This window comes from Neodiprion fabricii, chromosome 2 (assembly GCF_021155785.1).
Source record: "Neodiprion fabricii isolate iyNeoFabr1 chromosome 2, iyNeoFabr1.1, whole genome shotgun sequence".
NCBI lineage: Eukaryota > Metazoa > Arthropoda > Insecta > Hymenoptera > Diprionidae > Neodiprion > Neodiprion fabricii.
Genome location: NC_060240.1, coordinates 6,526,815 through 6,546,420, shown reverse-complemented (window position 1 = coordinate 6,546,420; position 19,606 = coordinate 6,526,815). Strand labels below are relative to the sequence as shown.

General features: G+C 39.5%; 1 protein-coding gene and 1 long non-coding RNA gene across 3 annotated transcripts in view; one reads left to right on the top strand and one right to left on the bottom strand.

The window, feature by feature from the left end:
* The window catches only part of LOC124175038, a 71,433-nt gene extending 58,579 nt beyond the window's left edge, over positions 1–12,854 (top strand). The window contains exons 6-11 of one of the 2 annotated variants that reach the window (XM_046554855.1): positions 806–1,044; positions 6,591–6,722; positions 6,894–7,001; positions 8,978–9,238; positions 9,582–9,840; positions 10,898–12,854. In XM_046554855.1, coding sequence (XP_046410811.1) covers positions 806–1,044; positions 6,591–6,722; positions 6,894–7,001; positions 8,978–9,238; positions 9,582–9,840; positions 10,898–11,874 — 1,976 coding nt within the window. In that variant the 3' untranslated portion in view covers positions 11,875–12,854. Of the gene's footprint in view, positions 1–805; positions 1,045–6,590; positions 6,723–6,893; positions 7,002–8,977; positions 9,239–9,581; positions 9,841–10,867 lie in introns of both variants that reach the window. The other variant, XM_046554854.1, reaches the window with a different exon arrangement.
* On the bottom strand, positions 932–1,940 carry LOC124175039. The gene is made up of 3 exons (XR_006869065.1): positions 1,495–1,940; positions 1,253–1,390; positions 932–1,066 (listed from the first exon to the last, which is right to left on the bottom strand). It is a non-coding gene; the product is annotated as an uncharacterized LOC124175039 (long non-coding RNA).
* Positions 12,855–19,606: the final 6,752 nt, after the last annotated feature.

Genomic DNA, 19,606 nt, shown 5'->3' with positions numbered 1-19,606 from the left:
AACGAGGAAACCGTCGCAGTGCCGCATGTAATGTATGAAGTTAGCATAAATTCAGTAACTTTCTAAAAGAGGCCCAGAAAGGCTCCTCCACGTGTTAGACGTGAACTCTGACAGACTTAACCGCCTAGACTACGAATAACTTGTCTCTACGATGATGAGCCATGACTATATTTTACTTGGAACACTCAGCGTGTCTACTGCAAATCAAAACACCATATGGTCGTCTTCGGAAGAACATCCTCGTGTCGAAATCAAAGTTCATTCCATGATCTATCGATTGTTAAGTTCTACAGTAACGAGCCAAGTCTAAAAGAACTGGAATATTGGACAGCGCTTCGACTGTTATTGTACTATCGGTATTCCGAAAGCGATACTAAGTCGGTGAAAATTTTCTCAGTCTGTCTTCTTTTCGCTTCAGAAGTAACCGAAAACCGGAGAGTTCACGACTGGGTTGAGTTTGAACGAAAAAATTAGCAGTCAGTAGTTTATAACACTTGTTATTAAAAGTTCTGATCCTTCGTAATGGAGTTGTCGTCCACCTTGTCTCAAATATTATGCATAACAGGTTTAAAACGCATGCATCATGTCCTCAATTTGTCTTAAATTTGATCCATAGTAATCGATCGTCTTCACTTGATACGGTATGAATGACAGTAGATGATGAAACGGTAAATACTTTCTTTGCAATATTCGATATTATCAAGTCAATCAAATCATGTCTGACATGATCCCTGCAACCTCTTCATATAAATACGTGATCATGTTCCGCCCCGCATTAAACATATTTTCTCCAATTGTGTTCCAGGTCTGATGATGGAATCGGAGAAAAAGATATTCGAAATGATGAACAAAAAGGCAGCGATGTCCAAGTACTGGATGCCCCTCGTCTGGGCGACCAATATCATCAACAGGGCCCGGAAAGAGGCTCTTATCACCAGCGACCAGGTCGTCCAAACTCTCCTTGTCGAGCTTAGCGACATTCGTAAGCGACTGGGAGCCCTAATCGGTTACGACACAGTCTGCGTGCCGCTGGTTTACACTCAGGTGAGCTTCCTTCTCTGTTTAGCTGGTCAGAGTGGATTAATAACATTGCATCAGAAACTTATAAATGGAAAATCAATTTTTCACAATAGTTGCATCACAGGCACGAGGCACGTAAATCGTGCCAGCTCTTCGATTAGCAAAAAAAAAAAATGAAAAGAAAAAACCTGCTTTAGTGATGAGGTGAAATATAGGAACGGCTTGTATCCACCTTAATTGCACAACTTCACATCGATGAGGGCAAGGTGCGTAGTTTGCATAGCTGTGAGGCGGTTCTGCACTTGGAAATCTATACGCCGTTACGTCACCCGTGGCACGTATTTAAATGCTGATAAGAAGCCTCTCGCGTCTTTGGGAGAAACAAAAATATTGAGAAAATACGGCGAGTATGAATTTGGAGAAGCCGTTTTAGCCAACGAATAACAGCTTAGGTTTGCTTTTGGGAGAACTTACGCGGAAGCGGTTGCCAGCAATTAAGTCTGCATTCGGTATCGTTGAAAAGCTTTTTGTAATCAGTTCCACGTCAACGCTTCTCTTTCAATCCTCCTAATATATGTCCGTTCCTACTTCGCTCGTGTCGTGCCTTCTAAAATACCGATTCAATTGGAGATACTCCAAAACTTTACCGATCCATTGATACCCATACGATGAAAGTGATGAATGATCGGAAGACTTCTCGTCGAGCTGTGAATATCCGCACATCAACGTGTGGAGATAATATTAATGATTCCTGAGATTCGTAGTAATGGGTGTGTACCAAAAAAATTCTTCAATGCCAATGGATTAACAATGTCAATTGAAATACCGATGAAAGCTGTTAGAAACCGGATGAGGAGGTAGAGGTTCCCAACGATAAATGCCGATCATGTCCGATCAATTTTGTCCAGACTTTATTCTTCGAAATACGGCGAATATAACTCTTGGACGATATGGTTTCTTACATGGAAACGGCATCCTCGTGTCACCTTCTACAAATGCGCAGTACCTAGTACCTAGTATATAAATTAAGCGTTGTATCTACGTAGGAACACGAGTCTCAGCCGAAGACTCTGAGGTCCCGGAAACATATATTTTGCATTTATAATTACCTGCACCGTAACACAATGCGCATTACGCAATCTAATTGCTCATCAAGCGGACTCGCCTTGTATTACAGAAATCTTTTAATTAACCGGAGTTCTGCCGTTGTTTTCTCACTCCAGCTTCCACAAAATCGGTGTTTCGCATTCGTTCCGCTGTCTTCACGTTCTAGTCAAGGCGAAATAGATCCGAATTAAAAGCATTAGGAAAAAAGAAATTCTACTCATCGACGGCATGTGGGGAATTTTTATGAAATACTTTCCTTTTTCTTAATTCGTTGATCCAACTCCATTTCCGACATACGAGGACATAATTCGATGTAGAATTTTCCGCTCTACGCAATGGTCAAGTAGTTTATCATCTATCGATAGAAGTTTTTCAGGAAAACGTAAGAAAAAAAAAACATCAAATTTGCTGTTTTCATAAAACACTAGCTATGCAGCTCAAAAAAGGACTTCAGATTTCGGTTCCTGAGGGTCGAAAATCCGTGTAAACAAAAAGGCACATCCCTAATATTTTTAATTCCGACCTATTTTTACCGGATTATTCGGCCTTCATTTCCGCACTCACAACGGTCCTCCAGTCCTTTCCGTCTATTCCCGAATCGTCGAATTTCTTTACCGCCATTCGCCGCCTCATGGCAAATTTACAAAGTGTTTACACGCGCTTGTAGCGACATGCTGACCGCGTACGCGACCCGCTTGTCGAGTCCATAGTCCGGGGTCTTGGATCCACCCGCAGGAAGTCACGCGCACCTCCTAGAGGCGCGTGATCGTGTCGCCCTGGTAAATGCCGCGGCTTTCTTACGACGCCTTAGAGGCTTCGGTCAAACCCTACGGGAGTCTCCGAACACGATGCCAAGGATTCCGCGCGGTCCTCAAGTTCGTTGGCTCGATGTCAAAGTCGGTCGTAAAAATAGCAAAAGGACGGATCGCGGGAAGGAGAGAGAAAAACGGGAGTTGGATGAAGAAAGCAAAGGGAACTTGTATGCACTGCTCGACTTCTTGACATTTTTGAGAAAATTCTGATCTTATTGTTAGAGTGTTGAAATAGTTCAATAGCATTTATCGTGAACCTTCCACGCTGTTAGAAAGATTTAACTAAACATAACGTCCCAGCAGGTTCATCTTATATTTGTGTTAATTTTCACATTCTTATATCAGAGAATATGACACAAATTTTTTTATTTTTAACATTTCAGATGTCGTGTCAACATTTGATTTCTAGTTTCTACTTAATAATACGTTAAAAAATGGTTTAATCGACCCAAAAATTTTAGTCGACTTGCTGGGACATTTTTTTCCAACCGTGTACTGATCGAGACTGGCTTCGTTTACTTCGTACACCTTTGTAACCCTTATAATTCAGTCGCTTTTCAAATAAACATCCCTATAACGATTCGCTGTAATACTTCTGCCGGTTCGTTGGCGAAAAACGACCTTCGATATTTGTCGGGGTATTAATGCGATCGAGAAGGAATCGCGAAGGTCTTTCTCTCAATCTAAGGCTATGATACGTGATGTGTTGAATTAATGATAATTTTATCGCGGCTGGACTGAAACGTGGTCGTTACGCTATATATAGAAAGCTCTACACTGCAAATGTGTTCGCCAATTTAACGAACGTTTATGCAACGTCGATTATGATACAGGAAGTGCGTCTATATGGAAATATTGAAACACTTTAGATGAAAAGAAGCGAATCGCTGGTTGTACAGTTGAACCAAAAATCAGCCGAGGGAATCATCTGGTTTGCTAATCCGGCCACATCTCGATTGGACAAGCGATATTCGATCGGCTCAAGAATAAACGGTTCTAAAAATTTCACTTCATCAAACTCTGAAAACAATTTGTAATTGGCTTCGACCACTTCTATGGTCGACGAACCATAGTCTATTCCACAAGTCGATCGTGGCGAAACTCATTTAGTACTATCGAGTCGCGAACTCTCTGCTAACAATTGATTTTTTGCCACATCGATGATGACGACGATCATGACGATCAAGGATATGTCCAAGATGAGGCTTCTGATTGAATTGATTCACACATGTGCCCGATAAATCTATTGTCCGGCGTGTGAGAGGTTCCGTTTTACCAACCATCGATCCGACGATATCGCATCTGTCCAAACTGGCCTCTTCCAATAAATCACTTCGATCCAACCGTAGGTCGATCTAAACTTCGCAACGCGACTTAGAAGGCACCACTAGCTGTACGTGCCTATGGCTTCCCGAACTCCAAATATAGAGTTCAAACGGCTAATTGACTTCGTAGCGTTACCATTGTAGAAGTTGCGTTGATAATAATCACGCTGGGAATGATTTGAACTTGAAGTTCAGGGCAGTTCAATCACACGTCTGTATAGCTTTTTGCGTCACGATGGTTGAACGTCATGGATTTGACTAATTTTAGACGAATAAACCGAGGCGAGAAGACGGAGCGAGCTTCTTCGACACGGGGAAAATAGGAGAAAGGAAAAAGAGGAATGACACGCCAGTTTTACCGTCTTCTTGGAAGGCTGGAGTGTTTCGCGTTCAGGAAGCTTCGATACTTCCGCCATCCTTGAGCCTTGAGCCTTGCTGAGAACATCTTACGTTAATGACCGAACCTCGTCGTATCTTATGCATGCAAACTTTAACCACTCGACAAATTAATGTGAAAATTAGCTACGTCCTCGTGAGTTAAATATAGCAATTGTTATGAGTATCTACTTACAATGAAAACTGCGGCACTTCCATGTAAGATTTGAACCTAGTGACGTCTTTGCGGTGAAAACAAATCACTGTTAAATTCCAAAACGAGCTCATTGCTACTTGGAAACTTTGACTTCTTAACATTCCTATAAGCATTGACAAAAAATCAATTCTGCAAACAGTGTAGCAAGATGAAGAACTACTCCAAAAACCTATAAATTTTTAGAAATCATTTTCTTCGGTTACTTATACGCGTTGTTTCAAACATCCACTTCATAGGACTTTCGCTTTTGGAGATGGCAGTTAAAAATTTGACACTACAATACATTACTGTCAACCCCATGACTACCTTATTTTGCATCCGACTTTGAAATCGGTGAAAATCAGAGTGCCGAGTGCACAAACGATTCGTGAAGATTCTAATTTGCGAATCGCGGTTTAATTTTACGCTACCGTAAAAAGGAGCATTACCAAGGACTCGAAACATCCTTCTCCTAACTAAGCATGCTTACTCGTCCAATGAATGGTCTTAACGGGAGCACAGCGATTTCCTGTTAAGATTCGATTCAATGTTCGACGTCTGATTATAAGGTGGTAACAATCTACCGGTTTCTGGTGCCCTTGGGCACCGCCTCGATACTCTCGGGTCCTTGATACACGTGATTAAAGTCATACGGAACCATATGTCGAACAGTTATCCGCCCGACGGGCAAGTCAGGTGATCTCTAAGCTCCCGAATAACATTTGGGTCTCGGCAAGTGTAACATTTTTTACGCACGCTTCGAGTTCCGTGACTCTAAAGCTCATCAGAAATCCGATCGAGACGCAATTCGTAAACCCTGAGGCATCCAACCAACGCTGGAAGTTTCCTCGCCATTTTTTAATATTACAATTAAGGACGCTTTGTTTTCTTCTTATCGTTTCTCGGAACGATTACAGTGTACGTTCAATGGATAATTGGCTGTTTGAGCCGAGCAAATGACTATACACAATGCTTGTGTAAAGTTTCCGTAAAGATCAATCAATCGCGGCGAATTTATCGAACAAATATTCGTTCGATCGGTAAACACGAGCCGAATGATTAGAAGTTATAGACGCAGTTTGTCTTCGCGTGCAATAAATATACTATTTACGATGGTCGTAAAAGGTCAAGGGAATTCTTTCAATGCCTTCACGCTTTAACCGGAAGGCCTTTGACCTCGCGTGGTCAAACTCTATTTGAATTTAATTATCCACGATCACATGGTACTCTATATATTGATCTTCACATGCTGTATTGACTAGCGTACTGTTATTATAATACGCGCAAAGGTCTCATGGACGAAACCAGAAGTCAATTAATGTCCGATTGTCCGTGTCGGTCAATATACTTCGCAGTCCATTTAACCTCCGCAATTGTCGTCCACTTGCAGATTTAATTTTCGATTTAGAAATATATCATCTAAAGCATATGCGATAAAAAAAAAAAATAAATAAATAAATAAATAAAACACACGTCGCCTAAATCTGTTGGGCAAAATTTTTTTTTACAAATAAGAGTTGCTTAAATTTTTTACTTACTTTGACCGAAACTTGACGTAGCAAGTTGCTTTTCGATTTGGGTGTTGAATCTTACTGGTAAAATGGAAAAATTGTTCTTCTCCCTCTGTCGGTAGAGTGTTTTTTCTTTCTAATGGGTCTTTAAAATTTTTATATTAAAAACGATGCAACAGACTTGTCCATAGTTATTTTTTACCGTTGTTACGATTAATAATGACTACATTTTTTTCACTTACAGGTGGTTACTCTATCGCTGTACGCGTACTTTTTTGCGGCGCTTCTGGGTCGTCAGTTTATACCAAGAGCCGAAGGAAGCGGTGGAAAATACGAAGAGCCTGACATGTACTTTCCGTTCTTCACCGCGCTGCAGGTATAACCGTATAAATTGTTTATATTCTTTGTTCGCAAAATTGATACTGCAGCTGTTTTAAAAATTCAGTAAACATGTGTTAAAAAGAAAGAAAGAAAGAAAAAAAGTAGTAAAAAGTAAAAAAAAGTTGTACGTATTTGAAAAAATAACAATTAAAAACCAAATCCACAGTTCTGCTTCTACGTGGGGTGGCTTAAAGTTGCCGAAGTCCTGATAAATCCTTTTGGCGAGGACGATGACGACATCGAGCTGAACTGGCTGATAGATCGACACATAAAGGTATAATTCACTTTATTTGTTTCGTTCTGATACAGCATGAGGGGAAAATATCAGTTAGAACCGAGACGTACGTTGATAGAATCCAAGTACCGATGCATCGTGTATACGCTCCTTTTCCACACGTAAAATACCGGGCAAGCGGATTCAATAACCGGAAGTGCCAATGGCTATTTCTTAAATGGCAATTGGTAATTGGCGAGCATAGTTCGATCGCTTCCTCGGCGTAGGAGAATTAACGATTCATTTCGACCGTCTTACACGTTATGCGTCGCAATTTGTATTACAATACTCGTTGCGAAAACTGTATGGGTGTAATTGTAAGGCTATGTAGAAGGTGCATGATTACGATGTTTCACGTCTACACGAGCGAATTACAGGCACAATTTGCAACTAAACACGCGACGAGGATAAAACACACTTGTACTTACGTACCTACATACCTACATCGTGTATGCATACATCTTAATATAATTAATGGCCGAAAGATCAGGCGATCATCGGTGTTCACGTGTGTAATAGACAATCGGTAAATAATTATGCTGATTCTACTTATAAACATTGCTTCTTCCCCCCCATATGGTCAAGTTATTTTTTTTTCCTCCTCTTCGGCTTATTCTCGCGCGTTTAATCTTTCATACGTGTATTGTACGGGTAGAAAGGAAACGCAGAATCACGATTGTGTCCTTCACTTCCGGTGACCTTGACAGCGATCTTTCATCTCGGTATCTCACGTGCAAACACGTTAAAGCCTGTATGGCGAACACACGATCGCATGGCATTAGCAGGAGCCAATATTTTCGAAGCATAAATAAGTCGACGTTGAAGCGTGGAATTATAATATGCGAATGAAGAAGGAATTTTAACAATATGTTAAACATCGAAGAGATCGGCTATAATGAAGGAGCTTTTTTTATCCGTGTAATACTTTGCGGAATTACGTTCAAAAACTCGGTCACTGTGATGTCATCTATATCGTTGACTCCTGCGTTAAGAGTAAATAAATTTAACGGATACAATTATGTAACAGAATACAGACACTGGTTTCATAATTTATCGACTCGTACAAGCTTAGCATCTTCGTTTCGCACGTGACTGAATTTATTTCTCATATCCCCTCTTAAACTAATTTGCATCGTAATCGACAAAAAAACACAAAAAATAGCGAAATCAGGATTTCTTTCATATCAGGTTTAACGATTCACATGATATGTCATAAAGGAAGAAAAGGAACAGATTTTACAAGAACGTGCTGTTCTCTCTATCATTACAACTCTATTTCTATGCTAATTTCTACTAGTGGCGCTGATACAGAGATTTAAGCGTCAAATTGCTAACTCTTTCAGGACCAAGAAATAAATTTTTTATGCTTGTGAAATAGTAAAGGAACAAAAAATTATTCACACAATCAGAGGCTTTGCTGAAAGTCCCGTTGAGTCGATATTAGAATCGGGAAACCTGAGCCTTTTTCGAACATTGTTTCACTTTGTTAGCTTGTTATCATGTTTAACTAATAAAATTAATCACAAAATTGTTTATCGCACCGTTCGTGTCAGTTTCAAAATAACATTTGCCTGCATTTGTGTTCCTCAATCGGTCGAAAGCTGCGATGCTTAGTTGATCGGAACAGTTTAGCTACAAGGTAAATTTTTTTTTAATGTTAAAAATTTCACGAACCGCGAGTCTTAGACGCAACTGTATCGAATATCATTCGTCACCAGAGATTAATTGTAACGAGAAAAAAAAAAAAAAAGAAATCATTATTGAAAACCTGAAAAACCTGGCAACATGAGGGTATTTAAAAGGGGTCACCAATATATAGTGTTAATAAGCTGAACATTTCAGGTTTCAGTAACTTACTAGAACTGATAAAACGTTAGGGAGAACTAGGTTTTAGGTCCTGGTATTTTTACCCGAAATTTTGTGGTCACCCTGTTTCATGATCGACATGCTAATGGCAACACCTGTTTTTTTCCCAGGCGGGGTACATGATAGTGGACGAGATGCACGAAGAGCATCCGGAGCTTTTGAAGGACCAGTATTGGGACGACGTAGTGCCGAAGGACCTGCCATACACAGTGGCGAGCGAGCAGTACAGGAGAGAGGAGCCGAAGGGTTCGGCGGAGCTTTACAAAATTAAGGAGAGCGACGCCCTTTACGCGAACGTGCTCCTGGGTACGGACGACCACAACCATAGTCAGCACCGCAAAAGCGCACAGGACGAGGTCTTCGCCGACTACGTGAGTACAGAATTCGTGTATCCAGGTGCGAGCGAGATATCGGACAAGACCCGAGACTAGATTACCAAGTTTCTTAAATCGGACTGAAATGTAGAGAATTATTCGAATTTGCTCGATCAAAGTTCAAGGATAACGACATTCTTCGTTTCGCTCGACTCCCACCGACGGCCGAGTTTCATTTTTAACAGACCAGCGATCAACTCGTTGTTCAATCTGATCAAAACCCATTTCCGAGTCCTCTTATTGCGACACGTTCAATGTAATTTAATGTTTCTTGATTGATACGCTGTCACCGTTTCATCAATTTCACTTTCTGAATCTGATCGTTTTCTCATCGACACAGGAAAGCGTTGACACACCGCTCGTCGAGAGGAGAAAAAATTGGCTTCAGCGTCAAATAACGAGGATGGGCTCCGTGAGAAGCTCTTCGACGACCTACAGCAGTGGAGGTGGTTTCTTTTCCCGTAACAGGCACAACAGCGTTTACAGTAGTCCAGAGGCTGGCGGCCTCCCGCAGGCCACCAACCCTAACCAGAAGATGTCCTTGTACGACCGTTTTGTGGGCCAGAAAAGTGTCCGGAGTCAGCGTATGGGACGTCAAGGTAAATCCACTTCTCCTTAACACGGTCGAGACTTCGGCGATGAATCTTCTCTTCTTACAAGGAAGGTATACCAGGTCGATATCTCCGATCTGATTTCTTTTGTAATATGTTATAGCAGACTAAAAACTAAGTGATACGTATTTTTCTTTATCTACCACTAAATGGCATGTCAAGGGGCGGTTTTGCAGTTTTTTTTTTTTTTTTTTTTTTCATAGAGAAAATTACATTTTTCATTTCTCGTTATGAGAAAACTTTTTCGGTTGGATTGGTTAAAAAGTATTATGTTCTTGTGGGTGAAACTACCAAATCGCCCCTTGACATGTCCTACTTTGAAGGGTGGTTTCCCTCCCTTAAACTGTTTAATGGTGGATGAAAAAAATAGATGTTGCTTAGTTTTTAGTCTACTATAACATATCGCAAAAGAAATCAAATCGGAAGGATCGACCTGGGATACTTTCCTGGTCAGTGTTCTGTCAGTTCCGACTTTGGAGTTGGGGCTTTTGTTTTGTCGGCAGAAGTATAACTTGGAGGTGTATGATTTTTTACGTCATCCATGTAGGAGATGCTGCAACAAAATTTCGGAATTCTGTATAAATAATAAAAAAAAAAAATCCTAGTAAGAAATAAAAAAAAAAAAATTCAACTTGACGTTCCTAATTCGCACATCCGAGTGACCTGAACGCGTGTACCGACTTCAAAACATTTCGAACGACTTCATTTGAGGATGCGCAATTGAACATGATTTCAAATTTATTCATACATGGCTATATGAAATACCTGAAATCTAAAAATTCAATAATGCACAATTGAATTCAATTGATGGTTTCTCGGACTTCTCCGATTCGTAGTATCCTTCAAACCACGATTCTGTTTGATACTAAAAAAGCTTATAATCCAAAGTCTTCCGTCCACAATTGGAAAAAAAATAAATAAAATTAACAAACCCCACTTTTTTCAAAACCAAATAAAACGCGTTAGAAAAAGAAATCAAGAAAAAGAAAACACGCGGAATAATTTGCAATTTCAGGAACGCTGACGAAATTGAACTCGATTCCAGTTTCTCTGAAAAACCGTCCGCGTATCCCGACGCCTGACGTGACGAAGGAAGTGGTGGACAGAGAGCAGCGTCTCGCGCTGTCGGCGAGCAACGCGGCCAACATCGGTGCCGGAGTCGTGGGAGTGATGCACCAGCTTCCGGCTAACGGTCACTACCCAGCGGACCTTCCGGTGGTCCAGGTGGTGTTGTCGCCGATCCAGGAATCGGAGGGTAGCCCGAAGGGCGCGGGTGGGAAGCCGGGAACGGCTGCGCTGGCGCAGGCGGTCCTTTCGCCGACGTTGACGAGCGCCGGTCTTGTGACGCCGGTCGCCCTGACGCCGGTGACGGTGAGTCAGCTGACGCAGCTGGGTTTCGTCACAACGACGTCGTCGCCGACGCTCCGGGTTGCGCAGCAGCCGGGAGGCGTGCAGGCAACTTTAACGGAGGTGAACTCGAGCGAAGAAGAATCGGGGAGCAGCAGGAACGGCAGCATCGCTGGTCGCGAGGATCGGTCGACGCCTCTGATCGGTGAGCGGCGCTGCAGTCCGACGGCGAGTCACGGAAGTTCTCCGGCTTTCGACTGCTTTACCGACCGATCGCCGATTCTAATGAGTCCGGACAAACTGAGCGGTTATATCGTCACCGACGTCGTCGACGGACGCGGCAGACGATCGGCTTCGCTTCCCGGTCCCCCTGTACCCCAGCCGAGGGAGGATCGTAGCATGTCCCTGCCCCATTCGCCCGGCATGCGTCATCACCTTTACGCCACTCAGGTTAGCCCCGTTGCCGCCGATCGGCTACTTCCGGTTCAGACGGAGATACGCCACCGCGCCGGAAGCTTCAGCAGGGATCCACCGAAACCGCCCCCGGAATTGCCGAGGAAAATTAGCACCGCTTCGAACCCCAACAACTCGTCGAGCTCTAATGGTAATAATTCTTCAAACCAGACCGGTAATGCTCAGGTTCCCGGCAGCAAGAGAGGCGAGGTCTACGTTTGATATGCATATTATAACCAAGTGTGTTACAAGGACCGTTCAGTCTGTAATTTAGATGATAAGTTATTAAATTATTGACAGTCTTTTTGTAATTATTATTATCACTGATTTTGTTGTTATTAATATTATTATTATTATTTGAGGGACGAATCTCTCAGCGTTAGATTATGCGACGGACGGAGGAATTTATACATTTAATATCGATCACGCTCGAGCTCTGTGTAAATATCGAAATCCTAATTTATATATTATGTGTAATACGTTGTATAACGCGCGATCGGCATGAACTGCTTTATGTGTTGTTTTTTATTTTCATTTTTTTTCTTTCGATTCGTCCCAAATCAAGTAGACGGCTATACCTTTTGACGATGGACAGTATTGTCGCAATGTGGGAAGTACGTTCATATAGGTATATATATATGTATATGTAACAATCATATGTATATGGATTATAACGTGCAGCGCGTGCAACGACGTCATGATATTATTATGTGATATGAATTTTATAGTTATATTATACACATATATGTATATGTATATGTATACAATGTTGATTATACATACAAAATAATAATGATTGCGTTTCAAAACGTCATTAACGCGAAACGAAAATTATTTTTCTTTGTACATTGCACTATTACATACATGCATATTATTATACATATAGGAATAAACGAGATATTATATATGTATAAATTATTTATAGTTTTATATGTCATATAATATTGTCATTGCATATGTGGAACGGATATATCGCGCTCAAGAACGCGAGCTTATTAAATAACACTCGCGGATCAAATCGACTGGTATATAATGTATATTGTAAGTATATGGAGATGCATGAAATGTAATTCATGGCTACACGTGCAGTCGATTTGCAGCGTTTGATACTTTGATTGTAAATATTTTCTAAGAACGGTATCAAACGTCAAACAAAAAAAAAAAAATGAAGACAAAGTATATAGTTTCTCGACATTTTGCCATATGTATATGTATATGTTTATTGTATACCTGCTCAAAGTATACGAAAGAAATAACGAAATCTGAGACGAGATCGATATTGACGATTTTGAAATCAGTATATTTGAAAGGAAATTGTTCACCGATGCCTACCGATTTGAGAGGGATTCATGCTAGTTATATTCCAGCTATGTATAATAAACTTGTATTCGATCCTAATTTTCAACTGATAATGAAACTCGAAAAATTCAAAATCAATATCTCGGTTTATAATATTGTAGGTATGCGTCAAACGAATTATTAGTAAAGTATACAATTTATAATGCAAATATCCAGGATGAATATGGACCTAGCCTGATATGTAATAGAAAATAACATTGAATTTGTTTCCTGTTCTGATTATGATTTATATGCAATTATATATTTGTATATGTAATTAAATACGATTACTACCGTTATTATTATTATTATTATTACCATTACTATTACTATTATCATTATCGTTATTGCACAATTATGTATATACATATGTACGGATATGCGAACGTGTTTTTACTCGACAAGTATATACTATATAGGTATATTATATACGATTATAAGCGCCGACTATTGATTACGTTATACCATGCAGTATAGACACAATTATTAAGTTTCAAATCGTTACAAATATAGTAATTGCAATATGTTGTATATAGAGTTTAAGGTATATACATTAGAGTGTCCCAAAAAAACCGACTATTTTTTTTTTTTCAAAGAACATTGAAAAATCGTCAGAGTATCTCTAGAAAATGACCCTGTGAAAATATAAGCTCTTAATATTAATATTTAGAGGTGGCGATTTGTAATTTTGTATTTCCCATTTAAATAACATGGGAAAATTTTTTTTTGAACTTTGGAATTTTGTGATGGGATAACGAGCTACTTCATAAGTATGACAAAATCAGGTCTTATAGGAAATTTGATGCTCTACAAAAAAGGTCTGATTGACATTTTGCGTAAATCCAGCCGTTTCAAAAATATCGAGCCTCAAACTTCGGACTGTTTAAAATTATGCTTTTTTTTTTCGTAAATACAACAAAAATTAATTTATATGTATTATAAACCCAGAATTATCAACTGAAGAATAAATATAAGAATAAATACATGCATATATTTATTGTTCAGTTGATAATTCTGGGTTTATAATACATATAAATTAATTTTTGTTGTATTTACGAAAAAAAAAGCATAATTTTAAACAGTCCGAAGTTTGAGGCTCGATATTTTTGAAACGGCTGGATTTACGCAAAATGTCAATCAGACCTTTTTTGTAGAGCATCAAATTTCCTATAAGACCTGATTTTGTCATACTTATGAAGTAGCTCGTTATCCCATCACAAAATTCCAAAGTTCAAAAAAAAATTTTCCCATGTTATTTAAATGGGAAATAGAAAATTACAAATCGCCACTTCTAAATATTAATATTAAGAGCTTATATTTTCACAGGGTGATTTTCTAGAGATACTCTGACGATTTTTCAATGTTCTTTGAAAAAAAAAAAATAGTCGGTTTTTTTGGGACACTCTAATATACATATATATATAAGGTGGACATAGATGAATTTAATTATTATTACTATCATTATTACAATTCTGTCAAATCAATGATTACGGGAATTGACGGTGACCGATTATTATAGAAGCCCGTTTAATTTCTACATATAATTTTCACAAAAAGAAATAGAGAAAAAAACAAACAATAGACGAAAAAAAAGTGAAATATTATATTTGAAATGTCTTGATGGAAAAAAAGTAAGGACTTTCCCTGCTTGAAAAAGTGACCGATAAATAAATGAATTGTATATAGGTATAAAATGCCCAAGGAGAAAAGAAAAGGAGTGCGACTGCTTTGCCTGTATCCTGGGTTTTGTGTAAACAATAATTATCGTTAAGATAGACATACCGATTATCTAATTGTTGTTAATATCCAAGGAAACATATCCGCTAGAGGCTTACTGTAAGTTTACATATGTATGTGCACATATGCATGCTTGCATGTACATACATATTATAAGCGAAGGAGTCTCTAATTTAAGTTATGTATTTAACCGATACCCTACTCGCGTAATGACTGGGTACTTGTACATATTATATAGATACATTTTTCATACGACATGTAGTATGAGAATAAATTAGTAAAGCCTATATAATATAATGATTCGACGGTGCGTTGCGGAATACGCACGTAACGAGCAATCTTCATTTATGACTAAGATGTTATTTTTGTTACTATTACTATTACTTTTATTATTATTATTATTATTATTATTATTATTATTATTATTATTATTATTATTATTATTATTATTATTATTATTATTATTATTATTATTTTTTTTTTTTTTTTTTTTTTTTTTTTTTTTTTTTTTTTCCGAGGAGTTGCGGAATCCAAGTTACGGATTCACGCCAGTCATACGGGCTAGCGCGGATGTGGGACTCCAGGGTGGCCTACCCACTAAACCGCCACCTCCTGTGCAACGCTCCCAGCCAGGAACTATGGTGATATTACTTCTAGCTGGGAGCTCTGTCGGTGTGTGTCTCGTCAGTCTGTCCGTCCGTCCGTCCCGTGTCGGCAGTCCGTCAGTTGCGTTACGTCAGGCAGCCGTCCGCGTTCTTACGTCGTAGGATTGTCTCTGTGTAGGTGGCAACAAGTTGCCACCTTTCTGTACTATGGAGCATCACCCCGACAACGTTGTCGGGAGTGATGCCTCCCACGACCGTCTCCAGTCTATGTCTCAGTTCTGTCCAGCGGTCACATTCAAAGAACGTGTGTTCCGCGTCGTCTCGTTCGTGTCCGCAGTACGTACAGTTGGGCGTCCGTACTCGGTTCAAGTTGTATAAGTACCGTCTGAAATAACCGTGGCCCGTCAGAAGCTGGGTGACGTAAAAATTCACATCCCCAAACCCCCTCTGGATCCACGGTCGCAGGTCCTTAATAAGTCGTCTCGTCCAGTTTCCCGTTGTTTCTTCCGTCCACCGTTCCTGCCACGTCTGTATCGTCGCGTCTCTTTCCGTCGTTGCCGCGTCCCGTCGGGTCACGTCCGCGTCTCTTCCGTAGACCCTCTTGCGCTCAAACGCGAGAAGGTCTATGGGAATCACGCCTGCCACCACCAGAACGGCCTGTGCTGAGACCGTCCGATAGGAACAAGCGATCCTCAACGCGCTTCGTCTCTGTACCGTCGTCATTGCGTGACAGTATTTCTCAGTCTTCAGGGAGTCTGCCCAGATCTCCGCACCGTAGAGGAGGATCGAGTTCACCGTCGACATCAGTAGTCTCCGTTTCCCTGGTCTCGGTCCGTTCGTGTTTGCCATCAGGCGGCTTAGGGATGCTATCCTTTCAGCCGCCTTCTGAGCCGTTCGTCGTATGTGAGGCCAGAAGGTCATCTTCGTATCCAGGGTCACCCCCAGGTACTTGACTTCCCCTCTGGTCTCGATCTCGTCCGTCCCGACCGTCATGCGTAATATCGTCGGTATTCGTCTCCTGGTGAGAAGCACCAGTTCTGTCTTTTCCGTCGCGAGTTGCAGTCCGTGGTCAGTCATCCACCGTCCGACTCATTATTATTATTATTATTATTATTATTATTATTATTATTAATTTTTGGTCTTGTTCTTTAGTCCAATCTACGTTTCAACATAAATGAAGTGCTGCTCACCCTCGAATTGTAACGAAGATTAATAGATTATTATCGTTATACCGTATTATATGATTAGTAAATAAAATAAATAAATGATGTATTTGTGAGAGATTCTTGAATCAAAGTTTGTTACTTATTATGCCCATGATTATGCGTGATATGTAATGAACGACAAATATTATTCCAGGAATAATACTAGAAATTGTTTACGTTATACCCAGCTATAGATTACATACCTATACCTGTATTTGAATAAATATTTGAAAAATATTCTACGTTCATTTTTACCCAATTTCACATTGTTGACGAGACGTGTGCACTTCAATTTTCATCTGTATAATTATCCCTGTCAGCCTTTTCATTCGTTACCTTATTAATTAGACTAAATGGAACGAAATGATTACGATCAGTTACTCGATTCGTTTATGATACAAGACAGTTAGTTACCTGTAAGAGTGAGGTGAATGAAAGGTGCGTAGTAGACGAAGTGATTGTAAACACGAGATCACCTCTGCTGTGAACTAAGCGTCGCGTCGCGTTTGGCTTGAAGTTAGAAACAGATGAGCTGACGGTATCGAGTCAGTATTGTTTCGAACAGCAGGCAAGCAAGTTGTAAGTGATATAAAGTGATATAGGATAGTGATGTGTTTATGCGTAAATTCGCGTACAGTGTCGTATTGTGAGAGTGATATTCTTAATTGAATTAACCAGTCTTTCGGTATGAAATGAGAGCGAGTTTATGCGAGATACGAGATTCGCAGCCTGGCCTCCTGGGGACTCGATGATTGACACTCTGGGAAACCGGTATGATACAGCTTAATTAATATATTTGAATACGCAGTAAACACGGACAAAGTTACTTCGCCTTTATTGCAATGACCAGAGTTACTAGCGAGACTTATTTCCCATATAATAACTTTAGTAACGTTAGTAACGTTAACGAAACGAAACATGAGGGGACAAATGTATCATTGTGCAATTTTACGATCACCTCTCAAGGTATTGGCTTTAAAAAAGATGAGGATCGCTTGTTTTTTTTTTTTTTTTCATGGTTTACTAAGTCTTAGACAATTCTAAAGGTGTGAAGTAACGATGTATTTCTGAGGATGCATCGTTTCAGGAACTTTAAGGTCTGTCGATCACGCACATCATACTCATTACTCGACACTACCGAAGCTAGCTTTATGAGAACTTTTATACTCACTAACTTTAGCGAATTGAAAGTTGTATGGACGAGAGAAAACATTTTTCGTACATTTTTCGTGTTACATTTATTTTGAATGAACGAAAATCTCGGGACTAATGTGGAAATAATACTAACATCTTTTCGAATAATATACTTGATTATTAAATCATATTTTCCGGAATAATTATTGATTCTGTTCAACTCTGGTCGAGCTCATTATGAATTTAATTCATACATATTCATATCCAAGAGAGATTATAGTTTTGTGCTGAAAAATACTTTTCGAAGCGATTTTTGGATTATCAATATGCTGTTGTTCTGCCATGCGATTTTGTTTTTGCACAACAGATTCCCGATTTATGGTAGAATTACATGAGAAGATGTTCAAACCAAATGAAAATATTGTAGTCAAAATATGGAAGTAAGGAAATATTTTCGTACAAGAATTATTATTTGAAATAAGAAACAGTTGTTGACTAACGTCAGTCGCTGTTTTATCAACGAAGTAACGATTCCCATAAAAACCATGCAGATAGCGCTGCACGTCATTTATCCATTCTCCCAAACTTTGTTATCGACGGATCAAAACCGGCGATCGTCGAACTTCGCTAGTCAGGCTTACAAAATGCGTAGGCGCCATTTATTCCTTGCGAAATTCATTTTAAAAAAAAATTATCTAAACACAACCAGTAGATGACGGTTTTTTTCCCTGAGGGAAGGCTCACAAAATCCTTACGGTTGTTATGTTTGTAAACAATTATTCAACGTGAAGGCATAACAAATTTAATACCAGGAATCTATTAAGACTATAAATAAATATATAGATCATGATCTAAAATATATAGTTTCTCGATCTTATTGTAGTAAGTTCTTTGGTGGTTTTTTTGTGACTTTTTTTCAACAACATCCACGTGGCTTCAAGACTAACATTTTTGTCGCAGTATAAGAATCAGTTCATCAAGTATTCGAATAATTTTCAATTTCAATTGATTTGATAAAATTGATTTTTCACATAGAAAATTCACTAATTAAATTAAATTCCTACGTAGTCTTGCACGTCTATAAGAACATGCCATTAAGTTTTCAAAAAAATTGCGAAAAGCTATTATAAATCCACATTCCGAGTATGTAAATTCGTCGAAATTTCTGATAGTTTCCGAGAAGAATTTTATCCAGCGAATGCATAAATTAAACGCATATTTAGTCGCTCAATACCAACAACTTATTCTCGAACGATTCATTTTAATAACGCCGGCACCAAAAATGTCAGGTAATTAGGCTCACCTGTCCTACTCCGTGGAGGGATTAAGGCGTCTGGATTCGGATTTATTAAGATCCGAACCGTTCGGGGTCCTGGTTCAGCGGTCCGAGCTACAGAATGAAGCCCGCAGGCCACGCCCAGGCCTTTTTTTTAACCGAGGTAGGATGTCTGTCGCCACCCCGTCGGACACCTCTTAATTCCTGAAATTATCGGTGCTAGACCCTTGTTGCGAGATAAGTTTGATCCCTCGGTCAAACAAATAGGCAGACACCATCCATGGAGGGTTTTATCTCGAATATGTATGAGCCAGATGTTAATATTAACCGTACTGATACCGATCTCACCCGATCTAACGATCTAGCCACACAACGACGACAACGATCCGCCCCGAAAACTTCGTAATTCGATATCGACTACGATAGTTGAAACAGAGCACTCCGGTGTACCTTAAATTAAAATTTCGTGTGCTCTTTTTCTGAACCAGCAGTCAGCAGAGCTTTTTTATACAAGGCACGACTGTGGAATAATATATTTTCCAATACCAGTTATCAATATTGCAGTAGTTAAAAAATTCCTACACACTTTTTCTTTAATGTTTCTTTAACAGTCATTCCATATGAAATAGTATGCATCGTTTGCTAAATCCTTCCGATAA